This window comes from Pelophylax lessonae (assembly GCF_965119305.1).
Source record: "Pelophylax lessonae genome assembly, chromosome: 3".
Taxonomy (NCBI): Eukaryota; Metazoa; Chordata; class Amphibia; order Anura; family Ranidae; genus Pelophylax; species Pelophylax lessonae.
Window position 1 is genome coordinate 638,960,002 of NC_138770.1, and position 20,679 is coordinate 638,980,680.

Sequence of the window (20,679 nt, forward strand, 5' to 3'; positions counted from 1 at the left end):
TGACATGGCAAGTCCCATAAGTACAGTTGAAGCTGGTGCAGTGGCTAGCACAAGTAGTGGCCCGCAGCCACCGCGTATTCAAAGAGAGGCCCGTAGAGCCCATAGTGTCCTCCCTGAAGTGCTAGCATATCCTAATTGGCAGCCCACAGATTCTACAGCGCCAGTACTTCCCCCATTCATTGCCCAACCTGGAATTTGAGTGGAAACAGCTGGTTTTAATCCCCTTAATTTTTATGAGCTGTTTTTCACTGAACATCTTTACAGATCTATTGTGGATCAATCAAATTTATATGCATGTCAATTCATCACCGCCAACCCAAATTTACCCCTTGCCAGACCATTCGCCTGGAATCCTATAACGGTTCCTGATTTTAAAATCTTTCTGGGCCTATCCTTTAACATGGGCATTACAAAAAAGAATGAATTGCAGTTATATTGGTCCACTGACCCAATTCATCAAATGCGCGTGTTCTCTGCTGCTATGTCCAGGGCTCGATACAAACAAATATTTTGGTTCATGCATTTCAACGACAATGAACTCTGTCATCCTTGGGGAGACCCTGAATATGATCGGCTCCACAAAATTCAGCCCCTCGTAGACCACTTTAATCAGCCTTGTTTACCCCTGAACAAGATGTCTGCGTTGACGAGTCCCTGATAAAGTTTACTGGCCGCCTTGCTATGAAACAGTATCTCCCCAGCAAGCGTGCCAGATAAGGGGTCAAGCTGTATAAGCTCTGTGACAGAGCCACAGGCTATACAGTTAGTTTCCGTGTCTACGAGGGAAAAGATAGCTCTGTGGAGCCCCCCGACTGCCCAGACTACATAGGGAGCAGCGGTAAGGTAGTTTGGGACTTGGTTATTCGGAAAGGGATACCACTTGTACGTGGACAATTTTTATTCAAGCATGCCACTTTTTAGACACCTCTTTTAATTACAAATTGGCGCTTGTGGCACCGTGCGATCTAATCACCGGGGCTTCCCCCAACGGCTAGTAAATGCCCCACTGAGTCTGGGGGAGAGAGCCTGCTTGAGGTGTGATGAATTGCTTGCAGTGAAGTGGAGGGACAAACTGAACCTTTTTGTTCTGTCCTCCATTCACCCAGACACGGCAATCGAAATTACTACGGTCACCGGTGTTGTTGGGAAGCCCCTCTGTGTCCACGACTATAACCGTAAAATGGGAGGGGTGGACTTCAACGAACAGATGATGGGACCGTACTTAATTGCCCGTAAGGCCAGACGCTGGTACAAAAAAGTGTCTGTATACCTATTTCAATTGGCTATTTACAACGCTTTTGTCTTATACAAAGCATCTGCCGAAACATTATCCTTCTTTCAGTACCAAGAAGAGATAATCAAATGCGTTCTGTATCCAGCTGGTGCTCCTGCCCAACTTACCCAACCAGATGCAGTGAGACGGCTGCATGAGAGGCACTTTCCGGAATTCCTCCCGAGTACCCCTACCCAAAGATACTCCCAAAAAAGGTGCCTGTCTGCAGCAAGTGCGGATTTAGGCGTGGCACCCATAATTATTGTCCCGACTGTCCTGACCGACCTGGTCTTTGCCACGGTGACTGTTTCCATCGCTACCACACACTAGTAGATTATTAGCATAGGGTACAGCACGGCACAGTTTAGGGCACATTTACACAGGGTCTCAAAAGATGTTCGATGGCTATCCTCATTTTGAGAGACACTAACCTGGAACCTGGAACTTTAACGTTGAAGAAAAAAAAGTGTAAAATAAAATACATAAAAACATAAAATAAAAATTACAAAAAAACATAAAATAAAAAAGCCAAAAATAGTTGTCGTCTAAGTTATTTTTATGTTCTTCTACTCTTCCTACTGTACTTTTACTGTGCTTTGTTTGTTTTTCATTCTTTTGTTAACCTGTTTCTCTTGCAGGTACACTCAGCAGCTGCCACACTGATTTTATATATTCTGACACAAACAGCGTTTGCGCTCAGCATATATGGATACCTCTGATGGCAGCAGCTGTGGTAGGTTGATTTCACCACTGCAGTTAAAATACCGTTAGGTATACGTGGAATATTGTCATGTATACCCACCATTAAATAAGTGGGTTTGGTTGTTGGGCGGTTAATGGTGTGTATACTACACAATATTCCTGTGGTGAGCCTACCTGTGTATGGGACCCCAAAAACCAATCTCCACCTTCAGATTTTCTAATGGCATAAATTGCTTATTTTACCTCCGCACTACCTGTCACAGTTTCAGAGGCCCTGAAATTTCAAGATAGCACAACCCCCCCCCCCCCCCAAATGACCCCATTTTGCAAAGTAGACACTCTAAGCTATTTGCTGAGAGGCATGGCGAGTCCATGGAATATTTTTTATTTTGCCACAAGTTTCGGGAAATTTATTATTATTGTTTTTTTACACAAAGTTGTCAGTAAATTATATATTGCTCACACATGCCATGGGTATATGTGAAATGACACCCCAAAATACATTCTGCTGCTTCTCCTGAGTATGGGGATACCCCATGTGTGAGACTTTTTTTGCAGTCTAGCCGCGTACAGGACACTGAAAACCAATCGCCACCTTCAGGCTTTCCAAGTGCGTAAATTGTTGATTTCACTCCTTACTACCTATCACAGTTGCAGCAAGATTTTTAGCAGTCCTCTTAATATAAGGGGGGGCTCTGATAGGTTTACACCAGTGTGGCTGCGTGGGCACGAGAGCCCATTTATTTTAATGGGCTGCTGTGCCCCACGACACGCCAGAAAGAAGTCCCTGCACTATTTTTAAAATCTCAGCCCGCATGGGAGCCGAGGTTCCCAGTATGATTTATATTGTGGGGGGGGGCATGCCATTAGGACTAGTGCCCCATTTCTCTGTGTGGGGTGTTGCGGCTGCCGGTATTTGTCCCACAGTGGCACCACCGTACTACGTCGGGTCGCGCAGCTGAGACAGCCTGCCTGCGGCGAGCGGTCGGTAAGTGGTTAAATAAAAGACAGTTTTTTGGCATGAGCAGTCATATTTTTAATACTAATGCCAAAATGTCAAGATTTCTGCCCGGGTATGCAAATTTTTGAGCACGACTGTATATTAAAATATAATATATACACAGTCTACTTATTTAGATGTTTATTTGGAATGCTTTGGCTTGTAACACAAGGGTAGACTAGATGTGCATCTTGTCCGACATTAACGTAAGTATTCTTGACCTTTGGGAGGTCTGGAATAAGCCGTATTATGACCTAGTAGCTAGATCCTTAACTATTTTCAGGGAATGACATCTTTTACCTCAACGTCGCTGCTGAACAGCTGTGCTGAGGCTTCTTGAATTACTTCTGAGTCTTTCATCCAATTTGCCTGCTGGGGATATTTCAGTGTTGACTAGTCTTTGCGGGTGTTATTTTATTCCATGCTCCTCTCAATGGAAGGTGTTCACCAGGAGTTGCCTACTCGTTTCTTTTCACCTCTGCACTTCCCGATGAGAGCTTTGTGTGTTCGCCATTCACAACGATAAGTGAGAAAATTTGCATCTTCCTGGCACGTTACTGCAGAAGCTCAAATCCCGTCACAGTCATTTGTATAGCATTACATAATCTGACTGCATACTTAACCTGATTTGTGCATTACGAGTTTATTGTAAAGCTGCATTATAGTAAGGTGATGTACAGTAGTAGTCTGTGCGTCTAGATGTATTTATGTAACACTTCTCTGAGAATGGGTATCAAGTCTTTTTATTGACAATTCACATCTATGGAATTATTTAAAGTAAACTTAAAGTGGTTGTAAGGGAACACGTTTTTTTTTTTTAACTTCGTGCATTCTATGCATGAAAGTATAAACACCTTCTGTTTGCAGCAGCCCCCCTAATACTTACCTGAGACCCTTCTCAATCCAGTGATGTCCATGAAAGCCTTGCCTCTCCGGGGACTCACCCTCCTGATTGGCTTTTGGCAGCAGCGGGAGCCAATGTCAATCACAGCCAATCGGCGAGGCTGAGCTGCCCTGTGCAAAACCACTGCACAGAGCAGGTAAATATATGCTTTTTATAACAATATATTTGTATTTAAAAAAAAAAAAAAGATTTTAATATCACTTTAAATTGGTTCTAAAGGATTGCCCCCCTTTACCATCACCCCCTTATAGCACTGCCCCCTCTCACATCACACACCCCTTTTATTCATAGCAGTGTCCTCCTGCTCCCCCCACAACACTGTCCACCTTTTCCATCATCACCCCCCTACAGTACTGCCCCCTCTCACATCACCCGCTATAGAACTGCTCCCTCTTACATCACCCTCTATAGAACTGCCACCTCTAACATCACCCCGTATAGAACTGCCCCCCTCTCACATCACCTCCTATAGAACTGCCCCCTCTCACATCAACCCCTATAGCACTGCTCCTTCTCACATCACCCCTATAGCACTGCTCCTTCTCACATCACCCCTATAGCACTGCTCCTTCTCACATCACCCCCTATAGCAACGCTCCTTCTCAAATCACCCCCTATAGCACTGCTCCTTCTCACATCACCCCCTATAGCACTTCCCCCTCTCACATCAACCCCTATAGCACTACCCCCTCTCACATCACCCCCTATAGCACTGCCCCCTCTCACATCAATCCCTATAGCACTGCCCCCTCTCTCATCACCCCCTATAGCACTGCCCCCCTCTCACATCACTCCCTATAGCACTGCCCGCTCTCTCATCACCCTCTATAGCACTGTCCCCCACTCACATCACCCCCTATAGCACTGCCCCCTCTCACATCACCCCCATAGCACTGCCTTCTATCACATCACCCTCTATAGCACTGCCCCCTCTCACATCACCCCCTATAGCACTGCCCCCTCTCTCATCACCCCCTATAGCACTGCCCCCTCTCTCATCACCCCCTGTAGCACTGCCCCCCCCCACTCACATCACCCCCATAGCACTGCCTCCTCTCACATCACCCTCTATAGCACTGCCCCCCTCTCACATCACCCCCTATAGCACTGCCCCCCTCTCACATCACCCCTATAGCACTGCCCCCCTCTCACATCACACACCCCTTGTATTCATAGCAGTGTCCTCAACCCCCTTTCAAACATACCCCCCCTAACAGTACTGTCCTCTGCCCCTTCACATCACCCCCCACACACAGCATTTCCAGCCTTTCCATCAGCCCCCTACAGTACTGCCCCCACTTACATCACCCCCTATAGCACTGCCCCCTCTCACACCACAACCCCCCCCCCCATAGTACTGTGCCGTGCCCTCTTCACATCCACCCCCCCCCCTCACCGCACTGCCCCCTCCTCTTTACATCACCCCCCTACAGCACTGCCCCCCCTTTCCAAAAAATGTTAACTGTCTATGGGAACATTGAGTTTACGCACTTTTAGTGGACTGACCCTTATTGCAGTCTACAGGGGAGAATCGGGGTATAAGTGAGTGTGAGATGATAACGGTCTATTTTTTTACAATTTATTTTCTTTCTCTGCTCAGCCTGATCTTTGCAAAATGACTAATCCTTCTATCCTCCTATGCTACTTGCAGTTATTGCACTTTGTATGGCCACCCTAGGCCACTGGATATCACAGGATCTAATGTTTATGTAATTCTTCTTTTTTTATAGCTGCTAAATTAGTGTAATTGGCTTGATAGTTGTCTTCTTGTATCATTAATACATTAAACCCCCATTGTAATCCAGAATGTGTTCTTTTCTCAATGTCAGCCTGTTTCTGGACCAGTACAGAGCCTGCCTTGTTGATGCAATAAAGAGATTACTGCAGCCCTGTGTAAGTATGTTTCTATTTTTTCCTGATCGCTGGCTTCAGAATAATTAGTCTGTGCACAATGATTGAGAAAGTAATGGAATGGCAGGATTAATGTCATGTAATACTTTAATACTTATTATGTCCAACTTCAATTGAGTCTTCTAATCTATCAGATTCTTTCCTAATCATAAACTAGGAAACTTCTTATACTTGGCCTTCTGATAAGACTCACAGTGGGTAGTAAAATAAATGAAACCGCTTCAAAGATAGAATGAGATTATTATTTTTTTTTTTTTTTATATCAAATGGTTTCTAGAGTATTTTTCTTTGATAGAAGAGATTTTTTTTGTTAAAGTAAAACAAAATGTAGATTTTTTTCCTGTATGTGCCTTATCTATTACTGCCAATACCGAATGTAACTGATACAGATTTAAAGTATATCAAAAGCCAAAACTTTTTTTACTTTTTATTTTATTTTTTCTTTAGAATTTTTTTTAGAAATTTCCCTTTAATCCCTGTTAGTGCCAGGACACTGTCACCTAGATCCCAGAACATGAACATGCCAAACTGTGCCCCCCCCCCTAAAGATGTATGAGCATTATATGTCAGCAACCCCCCCCCCCCTCAAAAAAATTAAAAAAAATGAACACTAATCTGAATGCTTAACCCCTAAGCATAAATTCCCAGGAAAAATTTACCCCCTGCTTAAATCCCCCCTCCAAGCACAAATCTTTGCCCTCCCATCCCAGTTCGCAGCCCAGATTCTCTCTCTCCACAAATCCTTTCGTATAAATTGACCCCCCAATCCCTCCAAGCACAAATCTTTGCCCCCCATCCCCCTTTGCAGCCCAAACAATTTTTTCCGGCAAATCCCTCCATATAAATTGACCCCCCCCCCAAAAAAAATCAGTCCTCCTAGCACAAATTCTCTACCCCTCAAATTTCTTGTCCCGGTACACATCCTCACTCATTCACTCCAAATCCAACCTCCTAGCACAAACCCCCCTCCCACAAAAAAAATCCCCTCCTAACACAAATACCCCCCCCCCAATAATCTTTAATAGCACAACCCCCCCCCCCCTCCCAAAAAAAAACTGTTTCCTTTCCTAGCACAAATCCATTCCCCCCTCCAGCACATCACCTCTTCTGACACAAACCCCCTCAAAACCACCCTTCTTGCACTAATCCTCTCCCCCCCATCCCCCCAAACACAAATACCCCCAAAAAACTCCTAGCATTCTCCCCTAAATGTTGTCTCCTAGAACAACACCCCCTACACCCCCTCCCTAAAATTCCCCCTTACAAGCACAAATCCCCCCCCGTCAATCTCCTTGTAAAGTCCCCCCCCCCCCACACACACACATCTCATGATATTGGAGTGCCAGGGCAGGCAGCCCTTCTCCCTGCCATTTAGAATTTTCTGCAGTAAACGACATTCCCTTTGGGGACACTAGTTCTGGTTGTCACCAGAACTAGTGTCCTCATTGGAAGATTACCCCTCTATTTCTGTTCTGGTGACAACCTAAAATGTGGATTATACCTCACTTTCAGTCCTGTTGACACAGGTAACAATAAAACCTGATAGGGGTTCTAATTCCTCACCAATCTATCTATCTAAAAAAAAAAAAAAAAAGTTGCCCTCTGCAAGAGAAGTTGCTTCAAAGCTTAATTAATGAGCAGAAGCTCTGCTGGCTTCCATCATCCAATCATGTGCAAGCAAAAATGCTGTTTTGTTTTTTTTCCTTGCGTGTGATTGGGTATTCTTTGCAAAGTGAAGCTTTACCTCACTTACTAAGCTCTGGAGCAACTGCACTTGCAGAGTGCACAGTCTATTTGCCTTTAGTAAATCAACTCCTTTGTCTCTTAGTGGTCTCTTAGGGTATTGCAGTAGCCTTCTTTATGTGATATTTCTGGGGGACTTTTGGCAGGCCAGTTCTGTTCTTGTGCTCTCAGCTCTACCTTCCTGTCATGCCTACTAGAATAGAATTCTGCTTGTTCAATTGACATCCTGGAGAATGGAGCAGACGCAGTACAGCTGGGGTGGGCATAGATGGTCACCAGCAGGGAGCTCATACTGTGGAGTTCCTGAGAGATATGAGAAGCCAGTTGGATAATCAATCCATCAGCATGGACCCAAGACTGAAATAATTAATTAGTTTCAAGGATCATTGGAAGATGTTGCTGGCCACTAAATGTGGAACATGCTTTTTTTCCCCCTTAGTCACTTAACCGGTTGCCGACCGCCGCAAATACATATACTGCGGCAGTCAGCCCCGGCCAGGCAAAGTGACGTATGGGTACGTCACTCGCCTGTCACTTGCTTTAGAGCCAATAGCGCGCGCCCGCCGAGGCGCGCGCCCCCCCGGCTCGTTCCTTGGGAAGTCCGTGCGTGTGACCGGCGGACCCGATGTCCGCCGGTCACTCGTGATAGTCTGCCGGGAAGGGAGAAAGGCAAGCGGCTAATGTAAACAAGCCGCCTGTCATTCTCCCCTGTGTAGGAATAGTGATCATACGGTTCTACTGTACCGTTGATCACTGTTCCTACACCAGTAGCCATGTCCAATCACAGTTAGAAGCACGCCCCTAGGGACACACTTAAGCCCTCCTTCCCCAATAAAGTTAACCCCTTCCCTGCCAGTGTCATTGCATTAACAGTGCATATATATAGCACTGATTACTGTAGTAATGTCACTGGTAACCCCAAAAGTGTCAAAAATGTCAGTCAAGGGTCTGATCTGTCCGCCGCAATGTCGCAGTACCGCAAAAAAATTGCAGATCGCCGCCATTACACATTAAAAAAAACACCAAAAATGACAGAAATCTTTTCCTTAGTTAGTAAATGCAATAACTTTTGCGAAACCAATCAAAATACGCTTTTTGCGATTTTTTTTTTTTTACCAAACATATGTAGCCTAAAACAAATTGGCCTAAAATGTTAAAAAATTTTGATTTTTACATTTTTTTGGGGGGGAATTTCATATAAAAAAATTTGAAAAATATTGTTATTTTTGCAAAATTGACGCTCTTTTTTTGTTTATAGCACAAAAAGTAAAAATCGCACAGGTAATCAAATACCACCAAAAGAAAGCTCTGTTTTTTGGGAAAAAAGGATGTCAAATTCGTTTAGGTACAGCGTCGCACGACCGCGCAATTGCCCGTTAAAGTCACGCAGTGCCGAATCGCAAAAAAAAAACCCTGGTCGCAATGGATATAAAATCTTCCAGGGGGTTAAGTGGTTAAAATGCAAAGCTATGGCTGGTAGATCACCATTATCCCAATTAAAATTGATCAAAGTTTTAAAAGGCTTTACACCTCTTGTTCAGAAGTAAATGATTCCAAGGCAATGAATGGGTAGGTTTTTCGACAAGGTCAACTTGTCTTAATTTGGACTGCACTCAGAAGCAGTTGCATCTTTTCCTATAAAAAAAGGGGGGCAATGGTTACAGTAATTATTCATAGATATGTTTTAATATATTTAAAAAAAAGTCTAATGGAGGAAATATGTTCACATTTGCTTTTTATCTTTGGCTAAATTATCATAAATGATGCTGAAGTTGGATGCACTTATGAGGTGGGAGATGCAATTGAGTATTTTTGAAACATTTCAAAGAAGCATGCTAATTATTATAGTTTATGTCGAATGGGTATAACCTGTAATTCTGCAAAGTGGTATTAGACATCTTTCGAGATTCTTCATGACAGACTTCAGTTTGAACTCAATCCAGGCATATCGACTGGGAAGAAACCTTAAAGCGGAGTTCCGGCCACAGGGGTGAAATTTAGCTAAAAATACCCCCGGGACAGTCAGGGCTAGTAAATTCCACAATGGATAGCCTCTGTACTGTCCCGGGTCGCACTTACCTTTTAGAAGAAATACTCACCTTGAAAATTTCTTCTCCAGTGCTGCCATCTCGGATGTGGGCAGCTGAAGCCAGAGCGTCCTCTTCTGCGTCCTCTTCCGTGTCCTCTTCTCCCAGAATGTGCCTGCACCGGCCCCGCTCGTCACTTCCGGTGCGGGCACTTCATCCCTCCACATCTTCTGGGCATGCCCAGAAGCTGTTTAGCAGGGAATGAGGCGCCGCACCGGAAGTGACGAGTGGGGCCGGTGCAAGCGCATTGATTCCTGGGAGCGATGACGTTCAGCTCCCAGGAATCAATGCAAAGAGGAAGTGACGGCGCGGGCCGCGGCCGCAGAGGGAGGAAGTGGAAGAAAGGTGAGTATATTTTTCTTCAATAACAAGGTAAGTAAACAAAATAAAAATTGTAACTATCCATTTGTTTTTCAGGTGGCCAAGAGCAAGCGGATGGCCCAAAATCGATTATGTCGATTTTGTGGCCGGAAACCCTGCTTTAGGTTTTAGCTTTATTGGCCTTAAAACAGTGAAAAAAATTTAAGTCTTTGGTCATACAGCAGGATGTCTCGGCTGGCCTAGATAAAATGCAGCTAGTACTAATTTGTTATAGTTGGAAAGAAACGTGATAGTTTAGATGAACTTAATTGGAAATACTCTACAGTGGGAAAAGTGCCAAAGAAGGTAAATAATGAAGAGTAGACCCAAATCAGCAAAAGAAAGGAGATTTGCCAGGTGAGGTCCCGGGCAACAAAAAGAAACATAACTGGAAAAAGAAACCTAACTAGAACATCACTGGGTCAGTACTAGACAGGATTTCAGTTGGTGTACAAGGCAAAATATCATGCAACAGCCGAAAATACTGTATAACCAGAATCAGGTTTAACCACTTTACCCCCAGCCCTATTTCGGACACTTTTTGTTCACAAGTTAAAACCAGTATTTTTTCCTAGAAAACTACTTAGAACCCCCAAACATTATATATATTTTTTTAGCAAAGACTCTGGAGAATAAAATGTCGGTCATTGCAAAATTTTTTGTCACGCGGTATTTGCGCAGCGGTCTTTAAAACGCCATTTTTTTGGAAAAAATTTGAAAAATCACATTTCACTAATTTAAAAAAATACTAAACAGTAAAGTTAGCCCATTTTTTTTGTATATTGTGAAAGAACATGTCACGCCGAGTAAATAGATACCAAACATGTTACGGTTTAAAATTGCGCCCCCCCCGTGGGATGGCGACAAACTACGGTCAATAGAGATCTCAATCTGCGACGCTTTAAATTTATTTAACGGTTACCAGTTTTGAGTTAGAGTGTAGCTCTTTTTTTTAAATTATTGCCCACGCTCTGGCGATCGCGGCGATACCTCACATGTGTGGTTTGAACAGCGATTTCATTTGCGGCTCGACTTGCGTATACGTTTTTTTTTGTGCGCGAGCTAACGGTGACGGGGGCGGCTAAATTTTTTTTTTTTTTTTTTTCCTATTTATTTTTTCTTTTTTTTTAACTTTATTACAGGTTTTTTAAAAAAAAAAAATCTGATCACTTTTATTGCTGTCACAAGCAATGTAAACATCCCTTGTGACAGCAATATGTAGTGACAGGTACACTTTATGGAGGGATCGAGGGTCTAAAAGACCCTAGACCCCTCCACTACACTTCCCTGTATGCAAAACGCCAAAAAAGGCATTTTTGCATACAGCCGTTTTTTAAATCTGCCGCCTTTTGCGGCACGGTAACCCGGATGTGACGTCATGGACGCCGCCTCCGGGTTACGTCATCGGAGACCCGATCGATGCCATTTCCGGCATTCATCGGGACTCCATCCAGCCGGCGGACGTGCCGGCTGGGTGCTCGGGGCTCCCGGTGGGACGGGAGCCCCGAGCAAAGCCGCGGAAGGCGGCGGGAGGGGGGGGGGGCGTCCCCTCCCGCCCCCCCGGGTAACGATCGAGCGGCTCCCGAGCCGCATCGATCGTTACCGACGGAAAGCCGACCGCCGGCTTCAAACAACGGTACCGGGATGATGCCTCTAGCTAGAGGCATCATCCCGGTATAACCACTCAAAGTCAGCCGACGTAGATCTACGTGGCTGGTCGTTAAGTGGTTAAAGTGCTACTAAACCCACAACAATAAAATCATATTGTCTGTATATGCAGTAAAGCATGCTTGTTATACTCACTGTAAACCTAAGGGGTTAATCCTCCGCACTGTATAAAAAGGCTGTTTGATGCTGTCTTCTCCGATTCTCCTCTTCTTTTACTGTTCCCAATCTAATCTGCTGATAGAACATAGCCTTGGAGGCACACTACACATGCTCAGTTTGGTGTGTATTACTAGAGAGTTCTTTTTTTTTGGGGGGGGGGGGGGGGTTGGAGGGTACATGTGATCTGCAGGGGTCCTGCAGCCTCATAGGATAGTCAGAGGAAAATGAAAACTTCTCCTACAAGCTTTAACCAGTGCTTAGCCAGACACTGATAGAAGTCACAAGACTGCTATATACTGCTGATGAGAAAAGGTAATTATACGTTTATATTTACTAAAATACAGTGCCTTGCAAAAGTATTCACCCCCCTTGACTTTTTACCTCTTTTGTTACATTACAGCCTTAAGTTCAGTGTTTTGTTAATCTGAATTTTATGTGATGAATCAAAACACAATAGTCTAAGTTGATGAAGTGAAATGAGAAAAATATATACCTAAAACTATTTTTTAGAAATAGAAACAGAAAATTGGCATGTGCATATGTATTCACCCACTTTGTTATGAAGCCCATAAAAAGCTCTGGTGCAACCAATTACCTTCAGAAGTCACATCATTTTTTTTTTAAGCTTCTTATTTTTTTAAACTTTACAGTTATACATAGTATATCGTACAGGATTTATTGCATAGGTTTTACATAGCAATACATATATTGGAGAAAGGATGTATTAACCGACTACATAGCATGCAATGGAAGAATAATCAAGTAAACTCTAAAAAACTCCAGCTAGTAAAACAGTGGTCTAGATGGTGAAACACTCCCGAGCATGGTATGCAAGTCCAGATATGGGTCACGAATACTCACACATTCCCCCACATTCCCCCACATGTGAAAGCAACTGCTAGAAGTCACATAATTAGTGAAATGATGTCCACCTGTGTGCAAACTAAGTGTCACATGATCTGTCATTACATATACACACCTTTTTTGAAAGGCCCCAGAGGCTGCAACACCTAAGCAAGAGGCACCACTAACCAAACACTGCCATGAAGACCAAGGAACCCTCCAAACAAGTAAGGGAAATGTTGTTGAGAAGTACAAATCAGGGTTAGATTATAAAAAAATATCCAAATCTTTGATGATCCCCAGGAGCACCATCAAATATATCATAACCAAATGGAAAGAACATGGCACAACAGCAAACCTGCCAAGAGACGGCCGCCCACCAAAATTAATTAAGGAGGGCATTAATCAGAGAGGCAGCACAGAGACCTAAGGTAACCCTGGAGAAGCTGCAGAGTTCCACAGCAGAGACTGGAGTATCTGTACATAGGAGGACAATAAGCCGTACGCTCCATAGAGTTGGCCTTTATGGCAGAGTGGCCAGAAGAAAGCCATTACTTTCAGCAAAAACAAAATGGCACATTTTGAGTTTGCGAAAAGGCACGTGGGAGACTCCCAAAATGTATGGAGGAAGGTGCTCTGGTCTGATGAGACAAAAATTTAATTTTTCGCTAATCAAAGAAAACGCTATGTCTGGCGCAAACCCAACACATTACATCACCCAAAGAACACCATCCCCAGAGTGAAACATGGTGGTGGCAGCATCATGCTGTAGGGATGTTTTTCATCAGCCGGGACTGGGAAACTGGTCAGAATTGAGGGAAAGATGGATGGTGCTAAATACAGGGATATTCTTGATCAAAACCTATACCACTCTGTGCGTGATTTGAGGCTAGGAGGGAGGTTCACCTTCCAGCAGGACAATGACCCCAAACACACCGCTAAAGCAACACTTGAGTGGTTTAGGGGAAACATGTAAATGTGTTGAAATGGCCTAGTCAAAGCCCAGACATCAATCCAATAGAAAATCTTTGGTCAGACTTAAAGTTTGCTGTTCACAAGCGCAAACCATCCAACTTGAAGGAACTGGAGCAGTTTTGCAATGAAAAATGGGGAAAAATCCCAGTGGTAAGATGTGCCAAGCTCATAGAGACTTATCCAAAGCTGGCTCTACAAAGTATTGACTTTAAGGGGATGAATAGTTATGCACATTGACTTTTTCTGTTATTTTATCCTATTTGTTGTTTGCTTCACAATAAAAAAAAACATCTTCAAAGTTGTGGGCATGTTCTGTAAATTAAATGATGCAAATCCTCAAACAATCCATGTTAATTCCAAGTTGTGAGGCAACAAAACACGAAAAATGCCAAGGGAGGTGAATACTTTTGCAAGGCACTGTAATTGCATTTCCATGTTCTGTGTACTGTGGCAGACCAGATATATTGAATGCAGGCTCCTGGGTTTAGTAACGCTTTATAGTGGTATTAACCTTTTACCTGTATGCAAGCTTATACTAAGCCTTACCAGTAGGCTCCAGCCAATGACGTAACTGGTGTATGCGCAGTACGCTATGCATTCATGGCACTCTGAGTGTGCCATGATTTTAGTGAATGCCAAGTTGCGATAGTAACTCCTATGTACATGCCGGGCACTGATTTATTGCAGCCTGGACATTCAAACAGGCAGAGAGAACAAACCCGGAATGAAGATCGGGTGAACATAGATGCATCGGGAGTGTTGACAGCTCAATGCTGGAGGACTCCGTCATAATGGACGGATTATGACTAAGTCCGTCATAATGTAGTAGTGCCGTGCATACTAGAACATTATGGCATTCTGGCATAAACCTGCAGGGAGTTCATTTAAAAAATGTCTATACCACTTTTAAAATATATGGGAAAGGAGACTGACCAAGATCAAAATTTAGAAATCAACACCAAGATTAGCACAATTTCAGAATGGCAAAAGGGTTCAGTAGATTAAAGCAGGCCACATAAGGTCACGTAAAGATCAATTAAACGTCCCAGAGTCCTGAAGCAAGCAAAGTGTAATACACATCGGTAAAGCATATTTTACAGCTATGCTTCTCATTACCTTTGCTTTGTAGGTGGGTGTTTAAACTTTGGTGTATTTACGCATGGCACGCGGTTCATGTGCATATGTAGCCCAAAGCCTCATGGTATGACCAAGGCATGGTGTTCACTCCTACCTTAATACAGTGAATATTCAGTGATATCTCTGCTTGTTTTATTACCATCTAAATCAGGGGTCTTCAAACTATGGCCCTCCAGTTGTTCAGGAACTACAACTCCCATCATGCCTAGTCATGTCTGTGAATGTCAGAGTTTTACATTGCCTCATGGAATGTGTAGTTCCGCAACAGCTGGAGGGCCGTAGTTTGAGGATCCCTGGTCTAAATAAACAACCACACAAAAAGTTTTCTATTAATCCTTGGTAAATTTGTTTGTAGGTAGTTCTTAGTTTATTGCGCGGCTGGCACAGGGTGAAGAAGTTCAAGCTCCAAAGATTTTGGTAGCTGCCAAGGCGGCTTATCATTCACGGATGAATATCAGGGAGCTCAGAGCACACTTATTGAGTTATATCATTTGTAGTTGAGTTCAGATTGGTTTGCTAGTTTACATTAGACTTCTGTTCGTAAATCCATGGATGCATACTCATAACAATAGAAGGCAAACATTCTTAGAGATGTTACTTTGTACCTCTGCAGTTAATGATAATAGATATTGACAAAGCATTACAACACATTTGGCACATGTGTGAACTAGGGTTTCAGAAGACACACCTGAAATATTGTATTGTCTAGTGTTTGAGGAGAGAAGATTCAATATCAATTCAATTCAATAAGAACTGCATAATAGAATGGCTTACCCCCCACCCCTGGTTATAGCTTGTATTATGTCTTGTATCATAAAGACAAAGAGTAGCACCTATTTGCCTTGTGATTCAAGAAAGAGCACAATGCGCTACAGTTGAAAAGGGTTTAATCTGTTGAGTTTGGTATGTGCCACAGTCAAACTGTGCTAATAGCTTGTCTGGCAGAATCTCCCAAAGATAAATTATAAAACCAGGAGGAAATGCAAATAGTGGTGTTGCCAATGACATCAATTCAGATTTCAGTCAACATTTTTCCAGTTGAGGTTAGAAGATGAAAGCTGATACATTACTGGTACTAATCACATCTTTACGCTTTTATTTCACTCCATGGTAAACAGTTAACCACTTAAGGGGAAAAGGTTCTCCTTAAGAGCCGGTTCACACTGAGGCGACACGACTTCGGGGGGCGACCTGTGAAGTCGCGTGCACCGCTGTGCACCGCGACTTCGGCACGACTTTCAGGGACTTCACATAATGGAAGTCTATTCAAGTCGCTCTGAGGTCGCCCCAAAGTAGTACAGGACCCTTTTTCTAAGTCGGAGCGACTTGTGTTGCTCCTATTAGAACGGGTCCTGTACTACTCAATGGACCGCGACCGACCGCGACTTGTCAGGCTGACAAGTCGCTTGACAAGTCGCGGCAGTGTGAATGGGCTCTAAGTGGTTTATTTACTAAAGCTAGAGAGGACAAAATTAGTCACAATTCTGCAGAGAAACCAATCAGCTTCCAGGTTTTATTTCTAAAGCTTAAATATACTTTACAAGCTGAGGTTAGAAGCAGATTGGTTTCTCTACAGAATTGTGACTAATTTTGCCCTCTCAAGCTTTAGTAATGAAACCCCCTAGTGTCCAACATATCCAGTCTTGCTGCATATGATGCTTTATAAACCACCGGTTGTTTATAGAAGACAAATTTTTATCACTGATATCATCAGTCATTTGTCAAGAGTTAGTACAGTTCTTCACTTAAACAGTGTGACTATAGTTCATGAGGACAGCACTGCTGAACCACATTCGCTAGTTGCCATGGTAATTGTAAGCATATAAGTAAACTGTTGCCTTGCTGACTAATTGCCTCTAGGCAACTCTTTACTGATTAGACCCACTTTGCTACAAAATTTACCCTAGAGCTTAGTGAAAGAGGTAAGGTTCTGCCGACTTTCTTCATCCAGATACAGTATGTGCAACTAAAAATGCTGTTTTTTTATTCTTTATTTTCCTTGCACGTCATTGGGTATTCTATGCAAAGTGAAACTTCACCACATTCACTAAGCTCTGGGGAAAATTTCCTTGCAAAGTGCAAATTCCCCTGCAAATCCTTTTCGTCTTTGGTACGCTCAATCCTAATGAGCCAAGCCAAGTTGCTGCTTAACTAAGTTCTGTGAATATAACATCATCAACAGAACCGCAAAAATCATTGACAGTAGATTCAGGTTGGTTTTGTGTGTTACCACATGTGCATTAGCGCAGGGTATTTCCTGTTAAAAGGGCCTGCGATTGCACTGCAACCCAGGTTTGAACAGACCTCCACCATTTTTCCCAACACAGCAAACAACAAACTGCAAGGCACAGATGGTTCCCGTATGTGGGTTGGGGTTTGCTAAAATGCACATGTTGTGGTGCACTGGCTAGGTGTGTGGGGGTCTCATTCCTAATGAATGGCACTGCAATGCACTCCACTTATATGCATTACCACATTATGCCACAACATAAGAGATCTAAATAGAACCATAATGTTTAGGACTGGGTAAAGTCTAGTGGCTCATTGATGAGTGTGCTATAGTCATCTACATTTCCTCTTATATAGATTTCATTGGCAGTCTACAGCAGGCAAAGATTATATGTACACAGTGATTCCAGTTTTCCATTTGTTCTGACGTGTGCAGGAAATTAAAAAATCTCTCAAATTCAAATTCAAAAACTATTCAGAAAACAATCTGAATAGTTCAATCAACAAAAAATGGTGACCTGGTACCTGAAATGTAATGCCTCTCTCCCTATTCAACATATATAATACAAACAATTATTTTGTCCTTGGGATTTTAAATAAAGCATGACATAAAGCTGGGTTATGCATTATCGATTTATTCAACAACACATGAAATCGTTGATACATACATCAGAGGGTTAAAAACAACAAGTTGGTTCTTATACCTGACAAACATTAACATAAATTATACAATTCTTAAAATAATAATTTTCATAGAATATTTCAAAGAACACATCCAACAAAAGAAGGGAGGGAATGCATCCTAAAACTCAACGAGTTTCCTGAACATTATCTTCTCTTCCTCAGGAGTAGATGCCTTCTACATATTGTCTGTAACCTACAAAGTGGCAACCAATATGTTTTTATATATGTTATATTATAATACTCCCCTATAAAAAAAGGGTGGTAAATAGAGAGGATTTCCTGGATCATAAAAACAAAAGAGTCTTCAAAGTTGTTTGTGCTATCTTCACTCTGTCCTTGATCTATATGCTTGTTTGAGGCCCGCATCTCATAGTACTGCCAAAGAACTAGCATTTTCAGCAGTAGGTTAGTAGTGGTCGGCTATGAATTTCTCTCAGTACAGGCTTCCCTCAACAGCCCCCCAGCAATAGTTGTCACAAGAACAGTTATCCCCATTGGATCATTTTCCTCACCTCCTGTTTTGTGGAAATTTATAAAATCTTGAATTTCCCATCACTTTCTGTGATCACCAGGCCATATAGAAAAGGTCAATCTACCTAGCGAAAAGGAACACATACGCCAATAAAAACCTAACAGAGGCAGGGAATCTGGCATACTTAAGCCCCGATCAGATTATCGAACGATCTGTCATCCGTTTTTTGTGGCATGCTAGTCTGATGTGCAAAGTGAAGAGGTTATTTTCTTTCGAACGACAGAATTCTACTTCAGAAGTGATGTCATGTGTTGGATTGTTTTGTATGTGTTCTTTCGTCTCTGAGCATGCCTAGTCTTGCTCTTAAGATATTTTTCCATCAAAATCTGTACTAATGAGACGAAAATCGGACGTTGTTTTGACGGACGACAAAAATGATATAGTCTGCACATCAGGATTTTGTCGGTCGAAAAGTCGGAGTCGGCTGTCGAAAGCACCATACTAAAAATCCGAAAATCGGCAGATCGGTCCTCGGACGAAATTTCCCTTCAGATTTTCTTATCGTGTGTGCGGGCCTTTAGATTTCCAAGCAGAGTGTGTTCCACTCACAAAAAATACCACTGCATTAGGGACTATTTGGCATGTGAAGATGTGAGAGGGGATCGAAAAAAGGAGCCAACACCTAAATCTCTGGGGCAAGAGGAGGCTCTTTTCAGTAATCTTGTTAAACATACCTGGCTTGAACTGAGGAGGTAATAATAAACTCTGCCCGACAGCTGAGGGTGTTCCATGAATGTGCTGAATAATGCATACATATAAGTTTAAGGTGGGGGGACACTCCAATGAGTTTCTTTTAAAGGAACACCCAATTTCAGTTTCTATTCTCTGCTGGGTTCTCTGCTGAGCCAAGGAAACCATATTTTATTGAATTTACCCAAACATCCTCTGCTGTTGTATGCTGCTTCATGTGAAGGAAAAAAAAATTCATAACAGATTTCCAATGCTTCAGGGATAGAGGAGCTGGGGACTTCCAAAGTAACATAAGCTTTGGATGGGGGACACTCCAATGAGTTTCTTTTAATGGAGCACCCAACTTCAGTTTCTGATCTGTACTGGGTTCTCAGTTGGCAGGGATCTGTTAGCCTGTTGTTTACCAGATAATCGTTATTTGATGTAGGTGTGTCTGGAGACTCCAGCCAAGGGGACCGTATTCTACTGAATTTACCTCTGCTGTTGTAGGCTGCTTTATACAAAGGAAAAAGAGAATGAATTAAGAATTTGCAATGCTCTAGGTTTGGGGGAGCTGGGAACTTCCAAAGTAACATAAGCTTAGAGTGGGGGACACTCCAGTTAGTTGATTTCTACAGAGCAAGGGGTTCCAGCAGAGCTAAGAGACAACTCTCCAGATCTTGAGAGTTTCAGATGGCAGTTAAGCATGGGATATATTTTTACTTGGTTCCAGTAGCCACAGATGTCTTCACTTGCAAACTGTATTGTTTTAACTGCAGTAGAGAAAAGTGAGGTCAGATTCTAACTACACCGTCTGACAATATTGTGCAGATTAAAAAATGGCCAAACAGTACTACAGTTTTTTTTTAAGGGTAAGACACTTTACATCCCATCAGTGGTTTTCAATCACACTTTTAAATCCCTTCATTCATCAATGTTGCTAAATTATAGACACCAGAAAAGTGCAAAAAAAAAAATGTCTTGCTATGTTGTAAAAAAAAAAGGAATGCCTTATTAAAAACACCTACCCCATCCTTCATGACTGACAACATCTCACCGGAAACCCACGTTTAACATAACTGGTAAACCCAGCAGCCATTTCTGAATGTATATTATTACCAGCAATGTGTTGGTGAAAAGTGTGTCAACAATTGGGGCCATTTCACAGAGTGAAGCAGTGATACATAATAACCCAGCAAGGCAGGGGATTGAAAACAGAACCTGCCCAGCACAGGAAAAATCTTTCATTTTCCAGCCTGAAGCTGGAGATGAACTCAGTGTCCCATCGGAACTGTCTCACAGGTGGTGCACATCGCTGTATATTAAAAACTCAAAGCTGATCCGCCAAGAGCTGCAACCTAAGGAGAAATAAACTCGCCATCAATTCTTGAAGAACAGCAGGAATATAGTTTAGCAACACATTGCAGTAGACTGAAGGCATAACCAAGAGCACGCCTTTCATCTCAGAGTTAAAGTGAAAACCTGTGTTCTATCAGAGCGGCTTCGCAGGTGGTAAGCATTGTGAAAACAAATCAGACATTGCACAGCCCTTTCACAGCACAATCCACTTCGACTAGAATTTTCGTCTGTCAAGCCTGTGTCTGACACTCAAATATCTTCGCTTAACTGTATGTTTGTTCCTCAGTCAAAAGGCATTCATTCCAAGTATTACGTGATTAATGAAAAAGGTACTAAATGTTATAGCGTAAAGTCAACTGTAGGAAAAACCCCTGAATGCAGTAATAAATTATTCCAAAACCAAATTTTTAGCTGTAGATACTTTGTTGCAAAGATTTTCTTTGC

The 20,679-nt window shown here is 42.7% G+C and overlaps 1 protein-coding gene across 1 annotated transcript in view; it reads left to right on the top strand.

Annotated features, from left to right (window-relative positions):
- Window positions 1–20,679, top strand: part of CAMKMT (calmodulin-lysine N-methyltransferase) — a 641,387-nt gene that overhangs the window by 560,057 nt on the left and 60,651 nt on the right. The window contains exon 9 of the mRNA XM_082249844.1: window positions 5,709–5,772. Within this exon, the coding sequence (XP_082105970.1) occupies window positions 5,709–5,772 (64 nt within the window). The remainder of the gene's footprint in view (window positions 1–5,708; window positions 5,773–20,679) is intronic.